The sequence below is a fragment of the Dama dama genome, chromosome 20 (assembly GCF_033118175.1).
Source record: "Dama dama isolate Ldn47 chromosome 20, ASM3311817v1, whole genome shotgun sequence".
NCBI classification, from domain to species: domain Eukaryota; kingdom Metazoa; phylum Chordata; class Mammalia; order Artiodactyla; family Cervidae; genus Dama; species Dama dama.
Window position 1 is genome coordinate 20,246,050 of NC_083700.1, and position 17,885 is coordinate 20,263,934.

Here is a 17,885-nt window from a genome sequence, read left to right on the forward strand (position 1 = left end):
CCCTCCTACACTATCGGTAGAAATGTAAATTGGTGCAGCTACTAAGGAAAGTAGTTACACCAATTTTTGCAGGGGCTCCAAAATCACTGCAGATGGTGACTGCAGCCATGAAACAAAAAGACACTTACTCCTTAGAAGAAAAGTTATGACCAACCTAGACAGCTTATTAAAAAGCAGAAACATTACTCTGCCAACAAAGGTTCATCTAGTCAAAGCTATGGTTTTTCCAGTAGTCATGGAAGGATGTGAGAGTTGGACTATAAAGAAAGCTGAGCACCGAAGAATTGATGCTTTTCAACTGTGGTGTTGGAGAAGACTGTTGAGAGTCCCCTGGACTGCAAGGAGATCCAAACAGTCCATCCTAAAGGAAATCAGTCCTAAATATTCATTGGAAGAACTGATGCTGAAGCTAAAACTCCAATACTTTGGCCACCTGATACAAAGAACTGACTCACTGGATAAGACCCTGATGCTGGGAGAGACTGAAGGCAGGAGGAGAAGGGGATGACAGAGGATGAAACGGTTGGATGACATTACCAACTCAATGGGCATGAGTTTGAGTAAACTCTGGGAGTTGGTGATGGACAGGGAGGTCTCGCATGCTACAGTTCACAGGGTCGCAAAGAGTCAGACACGGCTGAGCAAATGAACACTGAACTGAAGAGAACTGTGGAAACCAGTATGGAGGTTCCTCATAAAACTGAAAATAGAGCAGAGTTACCATATGATCCAAAATTTCCATTCCTGGGCATATATATGGAGAAAACTAATTCAAAAAGATACAAGAACCCCAATGTTCACTGCAGTACTATTTATAAGAGCCAAGTCATGGAAGCAACCTAGACATCCATGGATAGATGAATGGATTAAGAACATGTGTGTCTGTGTGTGTGTGTTTGTCTGTGTGAGATAAGAGTATTATTCAGCCATAAAAAATAATGAAATAATGCCACTTGAAGCAACATGGCTAGACTTAGAGATTATCATATTAAGTGAAATTAGACAGAGAAAAACAAATATCATATGATATCATTTATATGTAGAATCTAAAATATGATACAAATGAACTTCTTTAAAAAACAGAAACAGGGGACTTTCCTGGTAGTCCAGTGGTTAAGACTCCATGCTCCCAATACAGGGGGCATGTGTCTGATCCCTGGTCGGGGAACTAAGATCCCACATGCTTACCAAAGGGGAAAGTGCAGGGGATAAACTAGGAGTTTAAGATTAACAGATACACACTACTATATACAAAATAGGTAATTAACAAGGACCTACTATTTAGCACAGGGAACTGTACTCAATATCTTGCAATAAACCATAATAGAAAAGACTATGAAAAAGAATACACATATATGTATAGCTGAATCACTCTGCTGCACACCAGAAACTAACACAACCTTGTAAATCAACTCTACCTCAATAAATTTTTTTGAAAAAAGATGAATAGATAACAACAGAAAAACAAAGCTAAAAAGAGGTGAAAGTGGTTGTCTATGATAGGAAAGAAGTGGGAATAACGAATATTTTTCATAATAACCTGTGTAGAACTATTTGATGCTTTAAGCTCTACGGATAAATAATTTTGATGAAAATTTTTTTTAATTTTTTCTTTTTAATTGAAGGATAATTGCTTCATTGTGTTGGTCTCTGCTATACATCAGCATGAATCAACCACAGGTAATGCATACGTGCCCTCCCTCCTGAGCCTCCCTGCCATTTCCCAGCCCGCCCACCCCTCTGGGCTGTCACAGAGCCCGTCTGAGTTCTTGGGTCACACAGCAGAGGCCACCGGCTGTCTGTCTTACACATGGCAGTGTGTGTTCCCATGCCACTCTCTTCAGCCACCCCACCCTTTTGCCTCCTTCTGCCTCCCATGCCCGTGAGTCTGTTCTCTATGTCTGAGTCTCCACTGCTGCCCCGCAATTAGGTTCATCAGTACCATCTCTCTAGATTCCATATATACATACATTAATATTTGATACCTTGTTTTTCTTTCTGACTTACTTCACTCTGTATAATAGGCTCTAGATTCATCTACCTCATTAGCACTGACTCAAACACATTCCTTTCCATGGCTGAGTAATATTCCATTGTATATATGTAGCACAGCTTCTTTATCCATTCATCTGTCGATGGACATCTAGGCTGCTTCCATGTCCTAGCTCTTGCAGATAGCGCTGCAATGAACATTGGGGTACACATGCCTTTTTCAATTATGGTTTTTCTCAGGGTAGTGGGATTGTTGGGTCATATGGTAGTTTTATTCCTAGTTTTTAAAGGGATTTCCATATTGTCTGATGAAGATCTTTTTGAAAAAGTACACAGCCCCATAATCTTCATTTGTTATTGCTTTAAAAAATAATAATAAATACATTTTGAACTCCAGGATATCCTTATCTTTTGTGAAATGCAACAGAACATTTTACAAATTTAACTAAAATCTAGGAGGCAAAACAGCTTACTCAAGGATTCACACAGGATTGGCAAATGACCACTATATACATACAGAAAAAAAAATTAGGCCTCTCCAGGGAGATCAATTTACCTACCTGATGAAAGAAGTACGTAACAGCAAGGTCATTGTCATTTAAGAGGATTTCTTCTTCTGTCGTAAAAAGCCACTTTCGAATGGTCAAGCAGGTACCCGGCACAGCTGATGTATAATTCTGGACGTAGAGTTTATGGGGAAATTCATTAGGTGCCAGCTTACGCACTAGAGAGGAGACGAAACAAAGCCAGCCAGAGTGAGAAGACACATAAGGCATTTCCTTAGTATCAACTGTGTAAAGCAGACAAGAATGGAGTTGATCATTAACCAGGACATCAGCTTAGACCGTCAAGAAGCTCTGCCTTGGGACCACAAAATATCCATTTTTCTAGCCAAATCTATACCTTCTAATATGACTAGCCAGTTGAGCCTCAAGCTAACTGAAATCTCTCACCTGAATGACACACCCTTCAGTTAACATGCTGACTCTGCAGACAGCACCTACTCCAAAGTCAGTTAAAATATCTGATCCATTATTGGGCAAGTTATGGCAATGACCACTGAACCTCTTTAGAGCAAGTCTCCCCTTATACCCAGCTATAGTGCATTTTATTTACTTATGGTGCTTTTATTGTTAAGAGCTGAAAGACTCTCCCTATCCCTCCACAAATATAAGACATTCATCAAAATGAAAAGTGTCTTCTGGGTAGCATTATTTCCTCTTCCTAACAATGTTCAAGCAAGATAAAACACTACCACTTTTAATTTCTATACTGTTTCTCTTGAAAAAGGCTGAGTTCTTTCTCTTGATGTTTACTGTCTTTATATAGAGATACCAAGGGAAAATTTCATGCAAAGATGGGCTCAATAAAGGACAGAAATGGTAAGGACCTAACAGAAGCAGAAGATATTAAGAAGAGGTAGCAACAATACACAGAAGACCTGTACAAAAAAGATTTTCACGACCCAGATAATCACGATGGTGTGATCACTCACCTAGAGCCAGACATCCTGGAATGTGAAGTCAAGTGGGCCTTAGGAAGTATCACTATGAACAAAGCTAGTGGAGGTGATGAATTCCAGTTGAGCTATTTCAAATCTTAAAAGATGATGCTGTGAAAGTGCTGCACTCAATATGTCAGCAAATTTGGAAAACTCAGCATTGGCCACAGGACTGGAAAAGGTCAGTTTTCATTCCAATCCCAAAGAAAGGCAATGCCAAAGAATGCTCAAATTACTGCACAATTGCACTCATCTCACACGCTAGCAAAGTAATGCTCAAAATTCCCCAAGCCAGGCTTCAACAATACGTGAACCGTGAACTTTCAGATATTCAAGCTGGATTTAGAAAAGGCAGAGGAACCAGAGGTCAAATTGCCAGCATCCACTGGATCATCGAAAAAGTGAGAGAGTTCCGGGAAAACATCTATTTCTGCTTTATCGACTATGCCAAAGCCTTTGACTGTGTGGATCACAACAAAATGTGGAAAATTCTTTAAGAGATGGGAATTTCAGACTACCTGACCTGCCTCCTGAAAAATCTGTATGCAGGTTAAGACGCAAAAGTTAGAAATGGACATGGAACAACAGACTGGTTCCAAATCGGGAAAGAAGTACATCAAGGCTGTCTATTGTCACCCTGCTTATTTAACTTATACGCAGAGTACATCATGAAAAACGCTGGACTGAATGAAACACAAGCTGGAATCAAGATTTTGCCAGGAGAAATATCAATAACCTCAATATGCAGATGACACCACCCTTATGGCAGAAAGCAAAGAAGAACTAAAGAGCCTCTTGATGAAAGTGAAAGAGGAAAATGAAAAAGTTGGCTTAAAACTCAACATTCAGAAAACTAAGATCATGGTATCTGGTCCCATCACTTCATGGAAAATAGATGGGGAAACAATGGAAACAGTGACAGACTTTATTTTGTTGGGCTCCAAAATCACTGCAGATGGTGACTGCAGCCATGAAATTAAAAGACGCTTACTCCTTGGAAGAAAAGTTATGACCAACCTAGACAGCTAATTAAAAAGCAGAAACATTACTTTGCCAACAAAGGTCCATCTAGTCAAGGCTATGGTTTTTCCAGTAGTCATGGATGGATGTGAGAGTTGGACTATAAAGAAAGCTGAGCACCAAAGATTTCATGCTTTTCAACTGTGGTATTGGAAAAGACTCTTGAGAGTCCCTTGGACTGCAAGGAGCTCCAACCAGTCCATCCTAAGGAAATCAGTCCTGAATATTCATTGGAAGGACTGATGCTGAAGCTGAAACTCCAATACTTTGGCCCCCTGATGCAAAGAATTGACTCATTGGAAAAGACCCTGATGCTGGGAAAGACTAAAGGCAGGAGGAGAAGGAGATGACTGAGAATGAGATGGTTGGATGGTATCACCGACTCAATGGGCATGAGTTTGAGTAAACTCCAGGAGTTGGTGACGGACAGGGAGGCCTGGTGTGCTGCAGTTCATGGGGTCACAAAAAGACAGACACGACTGAGTGAACTGAACTGAACTGAAGAGCTTAGAAAAGAAGGATAAGATTAGAATCCTAGTGTCCTGGTTCCTTAGCAATCCTTTGCAACATTTATATCTGCCTATTAGACTACAGAGAGTTGGGAAGACAATAAATAATTGAGAAATAGTTGCTTTGGAGAGAATCAAAGTTGTTCTACCTTGACCTGCGACGACAGGTCAAGGTGACAACAATTCAGGGCGATTCAAATCTCCCAAACTCTCTCCCTTTCCAGAATGGGGAAATTCTGATCTATTGATATTATCTGTTGTTTCTGGCCTTACCCCTATATATGTATGATGTGAAAAAACCCATAAACCATTGGAAATCTGTCATTTAAAGAGAGCCTTCTGACTTCCTCCCCTCTTTGTGGTCTCAATGAAACTGTTCCTAGCTTTTATAAAATAATATGTAAAAGAAAATCTTTGTCACCAGGCAACAAAACTTCCTAGAAAAAGGATACCTGTTTACACAGAAAGTTAAATACATGCACTAAAGCAAAGCCTTTCAATCAGTGTATCTCTTTCTAACTCCTGAAAATAAAGAACAATTCTTAAAAATCTACAAAAAGAACACTAAAACAAGTTGTAGTTAAATAAAATATTTTTAAGGTGGTTTCATTAGAATATATTAATTTTGATTTTAAAAAATCTCATGAAAATATCTGCTTCAGTGCTGGGTGCAAGTAATCAACACTGACAGAAGAAGAAAAAGGCGATCAGATACCTAGACTTGGGCTTAATGGGATTTGTCCTGTCTGCTTGTTAGAAACAGTTCCAATTAGTGGGACTGCCCTGTATCTTCAATATCTTCTTCTCTAGGCCAACAGTTTCAATCTGACAGCTTCTGGGATATTCGGTACATTAGTATTAGAATAAAATATTCCCAAACTTAATATCAGTCACTGGCACTTACCAAAGGAATGATTGATCACTTCAAATAAGGCAAAGTAATTCACTGTCGTACTGTCCATGCCAACCTTTGCTGCAATTGCCTAAAGTGTAAATGAAATACATTAGTTTTAGGGACACTAGGCACAGTTTCATGGGGCTGGGAAAAGACGGCTGTATGCATGAAAAGCAGGGAGAAGAGAAGGGTCTTACTATCTTGGTTTCATATAAACTAAATCCATGGACCATAGCTACTCTTCTTTGTATGTATGTACACATGCACGAAATAAAAGGGTAAAAATACCTATAGTATTTGACCCAAATAGCTATGATCTCTAAATATGAATTTTAAAGCTGATTAATAGTCTCTCCTTAAATATCAGCTTTGCTCTCTGAAATGTAACTTCATCTCATAAGGGTCTTTTTTAACAGCACTTAACAAGACATGTGCTTCACAAGGACAGATTTTAAGAGGAAAATAAATTCTTATAAATATCTAGTCTTACACATTCAGCCTACATTTTAATACAGGCTGTTACCATACAAGATCTATATCTTTGGTTCTTGAGCTTAAAATACTGGTTATCAGTTTTGTTCATACTTCACAAATTATTCTTGTTTACTTTTCAGATAATCCATGTCTAATGCTTGGGACCTCCATTTCCTGAGAATTATTGTCATTCTTACCCACATGAAAAAAGCAAAATGTTGGAACAACAAAGACACTTTGAACAAGTATCAGTTCTTCTCTCTAGAAACTAAGGTCCTAACATGACAAATAAAAACAAATTAAAAGATCCATATGCAGATAAAAGAAAACAAATGACATACAAACAACAACAAAACACAAAGCAAAAAACACAAACTAGTAGTATCAAAATTCCTTTTCAAGGTCAATCCCAAAATGTATAAATAAGATGTTAATTAAACAAGACGAAACTGTTGGGTATTAGTGTCTCAGTAAACCAAACAGAAGTATATCCTTCTTCCTAGATCTGCTCACGAAGCAGACCTAGGGTCATCCCTGAAGTGAGGTAGAAACTGGAGACTGTAAGTGTTCTAAGTTACAATTCTATACTGCACCAGACAGAAACTGATATCTTCTCAGGGTTTGGAAAATGGCTTATAGCTAGAAGTCTCAGTGATTGGGTAAGGAGAAAGCTGAAAAAATAAATTAGACTTTTGTAGAGAAATATTGAAAACAAAACATCAGTAAGCTATATAAAATTAATGTTTTCCTTGTAATCAATCTACCATTTTATAATTTCTGAAATACCTCAGATCCTGTACATACTCTTTGCCATGGTATACAGTAAATGTTTGGGGGATAATTTATTTGCTACAAAGTAGAAATAAGCACTAATATCCAAAAACCTGCTAGTCTCTCTGAAAACCTTTATCAAATCAAGATTAACGACCAAAGAAAAGGCCTAAAAGAAACAATTATACCCAGCACCCGGATCATGATCTTTAAATACCATTCCTCACTGAAAGGAAACAGGACTCCTTGGGGAAATGGCTGATTCTAAATCTAGTATAGGAAATATATAAAGATGAGCCTGAAGCATCTTGTTGTACCAAAAAGCAAGGATGCTGTCATAAACAAATGAACTGCACCAAAAAAACCCACAGGAGCAGACATGAAGGAGCTGCCAGTGACCAAAGACAGAACAATGTGAGCACCAAAAAGAATATTGCTTTTGATTAAATCATACTGAGTACCTAAAAACCCACATGATACTAAAAAAAAAAAATCTCATTGGATATCACTGGAATCAATAAGGGCACCATTTCTTTATACCACAAATTGGCAATAAAACGAAAGAATTACATATTTATCTCCCCTTCCCTACAAACTGTATTTCAGGATACCAAATAACCTTCGTTGATAAGGGAACATTCTTATAGAAGAATTCGAGTTAATAAATGTGAAGACATGAGAGAAGTGGAAAATCAGCATTTTGCAACCCTTAATAAAATCACTGGTTATAACAGCAATCATCAGTGAAAAACTCAATGAATAAAAAAATTGGTGGAGTAAACAATGGAGATATCAAGTTATTACCACCTAAACCTACTAATTAATCACTAAAAGTAGATAACCAGATATTGTGTTCCGCCTGTTGAGAAGTAATATGAAGTATATAACACAGATTACAAAGTATTCTTAACAGAAAAGCTGAATCTAATCAAGCCTCTAGAGCAAAATTACAGTTATAGAAAATAGAAGGAAACAGAAAGACATATTAAATTATATAAATAGACAAAAGAAACAAATGGGTAAATTCAGAATGTGGAACATTCCACAGGACACAGACCCAATTTCTGCAATAAAGCAAATAATCCGGGGGGAAAAGTTGGGGAAGGGAAGGAAAGGGAGCCTGCCCTATATTAAAACAAACATAAAAACCAAATATCACATGAGGACCTTGTTTAGATCCAGATTTTAACAAACCTATTGTAAAGAATCATTTTTAGACAACTGGGAAAACTTGACTATGGATTTGTTATTAGTTAATACCATGTAAGTAGTTAATTTTTTAGGCTTGATAATGGTTTTGTGATTATATAAGAAGAATGTCCATATTTTTTAGAGAGGCATACAGAAATGCATACAGGTCCAATAACATGGAATTTGTCATAAAATATTTAAACAAAGGAAAAGGAAAACTGGATATAGAACACAAATGTGGCAAAATCTTGAGGATTATTAAATATGAGTAATGAGAACATGGGACTTTATGGTACTATTCTATTTTCAGGTACATTATAAAGTTTTTACAATTAAAAAGAGGGGGTACCAATCACAACCAATATGACCTAAGATATTTATTGCCTTTCTTTTAAGCAAGACAAAGTACTTTCAAATTAATAATAATTAACATCAACACTAGCAGCTAATATTTAATAAATTTATTACATGTCAGATACTCTAAGCACTTTATATGTATTAACTCATTTAATCTATCTTTCTCAGTTTTAAACCAACCAATGTCAAGTCTACTTGTTCAAGTTTAATTTACCTGATATACTTGGTCTGTAGTACTATTCTTTTTAACCCTGACTGTAACTGTCGTTCCATCTGGTAATGCTACTCTCAGCTCTACATCGGACACACCATTGTAATTCTGGGGAAAAGACAGAAAAAGAATTAATTAAAAAAAAATTATGACCCAGTATATCTTCACTCTCCTTGCAACATGCTAGCTAAACAACAACCTAAACTTGTGATGGAAAGAAAATGAGTTTCAATGAAAAGGGGAAAAAAGACATCTTATAAATCAATACATTTACATTTTATAAGTCAGTCATAAAGCTAACTTTCGGCTCCAGCAAAAGTTAACCTTTAAGAGGAACAGGAAGGAAAGAAATACGTTAAACTCAATGTGTTCAAAATTTGTGTGAAGCAGTCTAGGTCAAACACAGATGAAATTTTTGGCTTACTTTCAAACATTCAGAATTCACAAATGAGAAAAGAAAACAATGAAAGCAGTAGTTTCAACAAATAATCTCTGGTTTTAAATGGTCAGGCATGGGCTTCCCTGGTAGCTCAATGGTAAAGAATCCACCTGCCAATGCAGGAGACACAGGTTTGATCCTGGGTTGGGAAGATTCCCTGGAGGAGGAAATGGCAACCCACTCCAGTATTCTTGCCTGGGAAATCCCATGGACAGAGGAGCCTGGTGGGCTACAGTCCATGGGGTCACAAAGAGTTGGACACAACTTAGCAACTGAACAACAACAATACCAGACTGGCTCAAGTGAAATTCTAAGTTCCTTTCCAGATTCTGAAATAATCACCACACCTTTGAAAGGAAAAATTAATGAAACTCAGGAATCTGCATTAGTCTGATGTACAATTTTCTTAAAGCGAAGATTAAACAATTTTTATCCTCCTTAATTCAAAAGAAGTCCTTTTCTCTTACTGCTTTTTATAAATTTACACATTCCTCTAACAAACTGTGACCTTGGAATTTTTACTACAGAGAAACAACTATTTACTAAATACCACTTTTTAAAAAGTTAAAATTGCCTAAAATCATCCTAAGCATTACTTTGTTATAAGCCCTTGTCTGCAAGAACTTATAATCCAGTTGGGAAAATAAAATATATACATGTAAAATAATCAATGAATGACACACTAGTACAGTAGCATACACAGTCATTTGTCTAATCAATTAGTACTTATTAAGCACCTACAATATGTTTGACATTGTGCTAAGGCACTGGGAATATAAAGATGATCAATATTTAGCTCTTGTTCTGAAGATCTAATGTACAGCATGGTGATCATAGTTAACAACACTGTTTCATATATCTGAAATTTGCTAAGGGGCAGATCAGAAGTGAAGAAAGGAAGGAAGGGAAGATGGAAGGAAGAAAAGAACAAGAAGGAAGGGAGGAAATAGTAATGAGATGATAAATATGTTAACTTGACTATAGTGATCATTTCGCAATTTATACAGATATCAAAACATCAAATCATATACCAAAATATATACAATTCCTATTTGATAATTATGTCAAAAAGCTGAAAAGAAAACAATTAAGATTTAGCTCTTACCTACAGGTAGTTCATACTCTAGGTAAAGTAAAATTATAAAGTGATAACCTGACTATATGTATAAAAAATTAGAGAATGAGATAGCAACAAGGTGACAATTAAGTGGTACTGACTGCAGAAATTCTTGGTGGAACAGAAAATTAATGACATGAATATCAGGGAAGGGGTCAAAGAGAAGGTGGACCTAACACTAGGACATGAAGGATAAGCAGAACACTTAAAAAAAAAAAAGAAGTTGAAAAATTAGTCATTTGGAGAATTTATGGCAATTCAATCCAGAAACAAAAACTTCAATTTTCCCCACAAGGAGCCAAGAGGGAAATAGTCACTATAGTGGGTATTCACCTACCTCATCTGATTCTGATAGAAATTCCTGCATGATGTCACTTTCGCCAATGACTCGTATTGAGCACACTATAGAAAACAAAGATAGAATCTGGCATGAGGCCCTAAAATTAAGAATATATAGTCAAGAACCTATCAAGATTTAAATATAAATCATCAGTAGCAGGCAATGCTGAAGTAGTATGCCATTCATGACACATGGTATTTTAAGGCACAGCAAACATTTACATATGAAGTAGAACTGAGGAATAACAGGATGTACAAAGATACAGCTTGCTAAAAACATTAAACATAGACAAAGGAAGTCACTCATAAAAGAGAAATAAAAGTTCAGTAAATCCAACTTTGATGGCTTGTGTTAATAAGCCAGAGAATAGAGCAAGAGCACGGACAATTAGGAATGTATCAAACACACAATTAAAATACAAAGAAAAATATCTATTTGGCATAGGAGAAGGTCAGTAAGAGAATCATTAACATTCAAAGCCATTTTGGAAAAAAAGGGGTAATCAAGTATTAAGCTGAGTACATCTTCTCGTCTCACTAAGTTTAACTTCAAAACAACTACAAGTGAAAAAAAAAAAAAAAAAAGAAAAAAAGGGAAAAGGAAGGAAAGGAAAACAGGCAGGTAGGCAGGTAATCATCTAAGAGAGTCAATTTCCTAACATTCTCATGGGGATAATAAATTACACAGCTGATTTTACTTTATTTTATTAAAAAAAAAATTGTGCTCTTTTTCATTTCCCAAGGGCTGTGTTTAGAGGCCATTCCACGTTAAAGAAGTTAAAAATAGATGAAGTTTAACTACCTTCTATGGAGGAAATGGTTTTTCTTCAGGGAAAGCTCTCTACCAAAGTTTTAAAAAATTCAACTAGGTCAATTAGTTCTTCTACAAGGACACAGAATTACTAAATACCACGTAAGACCATTATTCTATTAAATGAGTATTTTAAAGAAAAAACTATTGCACGCCTAGCAAATTCTATAACTCTATAATATATCAAAGCAAGGTCTCCTCTCTGAGCCACAAACTGAACCATCATATTTAGGAGATTCGTGTCATCTCTCCCTGCCTTTCTAGACAAATGAATGTCTCAGCTTCCAAAGATTCCTAATGTCTTGTCTGCAAATCCTGAGATACTAATAACAAGTTAGTTTTAATATTTCTACCTATAACCTGCTAAGAACAAGGGGACTTTAGCTTACTTACAACTCAGCAAACCTGTCCAAAAGGAATAAGGAGTTTTCAAGTAGGCTATGTCAGTAAACTAAGAATCACTTTTGTAAAAATGTCTTAAATACCTAGCTTCCAAATACATTTAGCATGTTGAGTGTGTATGTGTTTGCTGGCAAATAATATAACCCTATAAATATAGGTCCTTGAGGCATAAAAAATAATTATGCATTTTTTTTATTGTTGTTAAGTGTTCAGTGAGTCAATAATATAGGCTATTAACTGCTGTACTGAACAGTTCAGTGTTGGCTTTAACGCTCAGATCAATCAACATCTATAGTCAGAAACGTGACTTTCACTATTGAGTTTCAGGAACTTAGCTATGCAGCTTAAGAGCCACAACATACTATCTTGACCCTATGTTTACTCAAGATAATAGAGTTTAACAGGCTGGCTTACCTTTTTCTAGATATTCTTCCAACCCCCGACGTCGGGCATCTAATTGCTGTTCTGATAAAGAGAATGGCCACTTCCCTGGAAGTCGGGGAAATGTAAAGTTGGCAAACTCTCTCTTCAGGTTCTGGTGTAAGATGGCAAACTCCCGGTACCGCTTAGAACACAGCTGCCTCCCTGCCATGTAAACATTGTAGACCTGGTGAGGGGGAAGAACAAAAAAAAGCCTACTTACTACATATTAAATCACAGAATCATCTAGAGTCAGGTTCAGATTAACACTGGTTAGGTCAGAGAAGGCAATGGCACCCCACTCCAGTACTCTTGCCTGGAAAATCCCATGGACGGAGGAGCCTGGTAGGCTGCAGTCCATGGGGTCTCGAAGAGTCGGACACAACTGAGCTACTTCACTTTCACTTTTCACTTTCATGCACTGGAGAAGGAAATGGCAACCCACTCCAGTGTTCTTGCCTGGAGAATCCCAGGGACAGCAGAGCCTAGTGGGCTGCCGTCTATGAGGTCGCACAGAGTCGGACATGACTGAAGTGACTTAGCAGCAGCACAGGTATATTTCTCTATGTACTTTAACAGAGAATTTATGTTCAAGGTCACCATAAAACAAGATTTACTTTTAATAAACATGCTAGAAATTGTATGTAAAAAAGACAGATACTGCCTTCAAGGGGCCCATGATCTTATTTTTGCTATTACAATTACCTCCAGCACACTGTTTTAAACATCTTTGGAGGCAATTATTGGTTTTTATTTTCAGAAAGTTAAAAATCATTTAAAGCCAATGTGAATGAACAAGCAAGCAAATTTGGAGAGATGTAAAAAGTCAGAATTGATCATAAAGCAAAGTGGCTGACATTTGTGTGTGAACCACATTTCCAAAGAAAAGGTCTAAAGAATGATGTAAGCAATATTGGTATTTTTGCTACAAAAAGATCATTTTTGCCAAAGCTCCTTTTTAAAATCAGATGTCCCTAGTTTTGGTCGTCTCCTTTCCAACATTAAAACAGAGTTAACAAAAAGCTGAAGAATAAATGTACCCTAAGGACCTCCTCATAATAATAAACAGTTAATAATCCTCATAAGGAAGTAGACAGATTTTTGTCTATTGTTCACAGATGCATGCCAAGCTTCTAGAATAGGGCCTGACACACGGTAGGCACTCGGTAAATATTTGATGAAGAAATGAGTGTATATATGTGCAATTCTTAGATATGTGTCCTCATAAAGGAAAGTGGTGCAATACATGATCCAAAAACATCAAGTAAGTAACTGTAGTCTCAGAACATATCAAATTACGCAGAGATGGGAAAATTAGCCCCAAATCACACTTACTGGCTTAGCAAAAATCACTCAAAAACTTAAATGTGCACAAAACAGGTCATCTACTCGTGTAATCAAGAGTTAGTCACTGAACATAGAATCAACTGGTGGTTGCCAAGAGGGAAGGTGTAGGGGGAGGGATGGGAGTAGGAGGCTGGGGTGACCAGATGTAAGCTTTCATATACAGAATGGATGAACAACAAGGTCCTACTGTACAGCATAGAGAACTGTATTCAATATCCTATGATAAAACATAATGGAAAAGAACATAAAAGAGAAAGTGTATATATATATATGTGTGTGTGTGTATATATATGCATGTATGTATACAGAAAAGAACATATATATATTCTTACAAAAGAATATATATATATAACTGAATCACTTTGTTGTACAGATGCAGTTAACACAATTACTCTAAATCAACTATACTTCAATTTAATAAATAAAGACTTAGTCACTGAGAATGTATACACCAAAGCATTTCCTTCAGTCTCAAGAAGAATCTTTTCCATGCTTCTATGATTTAAGAAGTATAAATTAAATGTAACAAAAATTTAGTCATTGGAAACTCCTCTCTCACAACTCTCCTTCTATGATTCCTCCCCTAAGCAAAGCCTCTAACTACTATCAGTGTCCAGGGATGAATATGATCCTGATCAATGAGTTTTCTTCTTGTAATTATCACACAAATTTGTAACTGATTGTAATGAATCACACGTAATACCAAGTATTCCCATCACTGCCTTCTAAAGAAAGACTATGACTACACTTCCCTAGTGACGATCACCTGAGTGATCTCAAGTCTAACAAAACATTTCTTAGGGTAGAAAGAACCCTAAAACTTAAGAGGCCTTTGTGACAATTTCAACCCTAAAATTTCAGTTTCTCATAAAGTGCAAACAGTAACATCAAATAGCCTCTCACCACCCACCTCTTCCCACTTAAATGTGAAGTCAAAGGGGACAGAACTATAAATAGGATGCCTGACAGTTCAGTAATACATTCATGCAGGTGAGAATGGCTTCCACAAGAGCTAAACCATTTTTAAATTAGTAGTGCTTAGCAAACGAAAACCATACAAAAACATATTACAACAGTGATGCTTTGTTCTTCACTTGTCCTTAAAATTAACCTACGATCCATTAGTATTCATTTCACTGACTTGGCCACACTCATTTGCAAAGAAAATGACTGATTCCCCGCTGAATCAACTCGTGAAGGTCCATGGACCATGAGAAATGACCACGGTCTCATTACAAATGAGAATGGTCCATCAGAAAATATATTTGCCAGACATGAAGGAGATTATCATAAAATAGGGACTAAAGATATAGGCAAGCAGGTAGTACTTCTAGATTCCATCTTAATGTAAACCCCAGACTAGCTGGCTCATACATGGAATTAGACAGTTTGCCTAGCTTGCAAGAACATGTTGAATTTAATGATCACTGGTCACTGTCTTCTCCAAATGACCATATCCTAAAAAATTTCAAAAGTTGGAATGTTCAGATTGCAAAGTCAGCATCCAAGGGTAACAAGTTATTGCCCTCTTGAGATACTCTTTGCTGAGTTAAACCCAATGAGGGAAAAGGAATGAATTATGAGTGGGGAAAGTATAAAACTTATGTGATCAGTGATCTGATTTTGTCTCTCTGGATTCTGCAAATAAAAGTTTCAAAATTCAGCTTTGAAATAATTTCTAAATTTCTCTATATGTGAATGTTGAAACTCCATGCCATGCCATTTTGCTTTATCCTCATGACTTAATTCTGTGGAATGAATGCCAGAAGGTGGTAACTGATAAATTCTCACAAAAGCACAAACCACTGTAGGGAAAGCAATTCTAGTAATATTTGGGCTCTATATTCAATATGAAAAAACAAAATTCCAGATAACAGAGATCTTTATTTTGTTGGTTCCTTAATCCCCACTTACAGATTTCTTAAGGCTTTTAAATGGTAACATCTCATTCTGAGTAAGATCTGAATATTAAAATGTTCTCACTTTCTCAAGCCTCTAGTAACCCACAGGAATTACGCTACTGAACACACAGAAGAGAGTCTCCTTAAACAGTGCAAAAGTGATCAGACACAATATTGTGAAGCAGTTATCCTCCAATAAAAAGAAAAAAAGAATGACACCACCACCCAAGTTCTGCCTACAAATGTCAAACAGACATTCATCTGGTTCATGCTATTGATCTGGATAAATCCTCAATGTACATTAGGACCAACAAATTGTTTCCAATGCCACCTTGCCATTTAATCTTGCTTTTAGCTGAAAACATGTCTTCCAAAGGACACCTTATTGGCTATTCACAAGCTGATTATAATAGCAAAAGAAGATTCAGCATTCTTATCTGATTTCTAAGTGAAATGTATGAGATCCTTAACTAAGGGATTCTTTCCCAATGCTGAAGTATTTAGGTTTCTTCTTGGAAAGAAAAAAATCAAAAGACAACAAGATGCTCCTAAAGAACTTAGGCTATGTGTGTGTTTTCCCTAATGTAGATCATAAATGGCATCTATTTTCTTTATTTGGACCTCAGGTGTATAGAACTGGGTTAACAGCAATCCTTGGTTCATAACACAGTCTCATTTTGATGAACTCTGTCTGGATATTTAATTTAGATATTTTTATCTTTTAAAATTTATTTTAATTAATTGATTTTTTTTTTTTTTTTTTGGCCACTCCACATGGCATGTGGGATCTTAGATCACCAACCAGGGATTGAACTCACACCCCCTGCAGTGGAAGCACAGAGTGTCTTAATCATTGGACCACCAGGGAAATCCCAATTTAGTTATGTTTAACATTGTAAAAAACAAACTAAAAGCTAAGACCGTGACAAAAACATTTCTAATCACATAGTCTCTGCCTCCTTCACCCCATCTCCCTGTTTCTCTCTCAAAATTATTAGGCTCAACCATGTTTCATTATTCCCTTGTTTTTCTTTTCACAGTTTATTCCTACGTTTACATGTAATCTTCACGTTTTTATTGTTCACGTTAATTTTTTGGCTGCCCTGGGCCTGTGCTGCTGTGTGCGGCCTTTCTCTAGCTGCGGGAAAAAGCAGGCATACTCTCCAGCTGCGGGGAGGCGGGCCTTCTCTCCGGCTGCGGGGAGGCGGGCCTTTTCTCCGGCTGCGGGGAGGCAGGCCTTCTCTCCGGCTGCGGGGAGGAGGGCATACCCTCTAGTCATGGTGCACGGCTTTCCCTGCAGCAGCCCGGCTTGGTGCACAGCACAGGCTCTAGAGCACATGGGCTTCAGTAGTTGTGATATGTGGGCTCAGTTGTGGTGCATGGGTTTAGCGGCCTCAGGGCACATGGAATTTTCCCAGACCAGGGATCAAACCTGTGTCCTCTGCATTGGCAGGCGGATTCTTAACCACTGGACCATCAAGGAAGTCCTTATTTTAATTTTTGGAGGATATTTCAGTTTTATAAAAAGTCTAACATGCAGAATGAGGCTTTGTGGCACTTATTTTTTCACATAGTCTCATCCACAATGCTATCTATCTTTGTGGTTTATTCTATTGTACATAACACTTTGTTGTTTTGCATTTTTTAAAAAATCTGTTCTGTTGACATACATTCAGGTTGTTTCTGGGATTTAATATTTCTTGGTTTTAAGTATTATGAACAATGCTACTGTGAACATTTGCACATACGCTGCCTGCAGTACACACATTAATGTAAGAGATTCTCCTGGATATACTCCATGTGAGGAACTTCAGAATTATAAGGTATGTGAATATTCAACCTAAGGAGACAATGCCAACTTATAAGCTAAAGCAGTTACATAAACTTATACTCCTTACACTCCTTTTCAGTAATAATATAAAAAGATCCTCTTAATTTTTGCAAATGGAATGGCTATGAAAAGATTTCTTGCTCTGGTCCTAATTTACAGTTCCATGATTATTAATGATGTTGATCATTGTCTCTCCATATATATTTATTGGCCAGCTGCCCAGGGATCAAGGCTCACCCACCACTGGGCCAACATCAACTGTGGAAAACCCCAGACCCCACAGTCAGCTGAGTCAGGAACTGGCCCCACTTACCAGCAGTCTGACATCTGACCCAGAACCCTCCCAGGACACGGCCC

At 37.1% G+C, this 17,885-nt stretch overlaps 1 protein-coding gene across 1 annotated transcript in view; it reads right to left on the reverse strand.

Moving 5' to 3' along the window:
• SNX27 (sorting nexin 27) overlaps positions 1-17,885 on the reverse strand; it is a 77,713-nt gene that overhangs the window by 17,701 nt on the left and 42,127 nt on the right. Inside the window, exons 3-7 of the mRNA XM_061120829.1 lie at positions 12,444-12,636; positions 10,815-10,879; positions 8,925-9,029; positions 5,927-6,005; positions 2,553-2,716 (exon numbers count right to left, since the gene is read on the reverse strand). Of these exons, the coding sequence (XP_060976812.1) occupies positions 2,553-2,716; positions 5,927-6,005; positions 8,925-9,029; positions 10,815-10,879; positions 12,444-12,636 (606 nt within the window). The remainder of the gene's footprint in view (positions 1-2,552; positions 2,717-5,926; positions 6,006-8,924; positions 9,030-10,814; positions 10,880-12,443; positions 12,637-17,885) is intronic.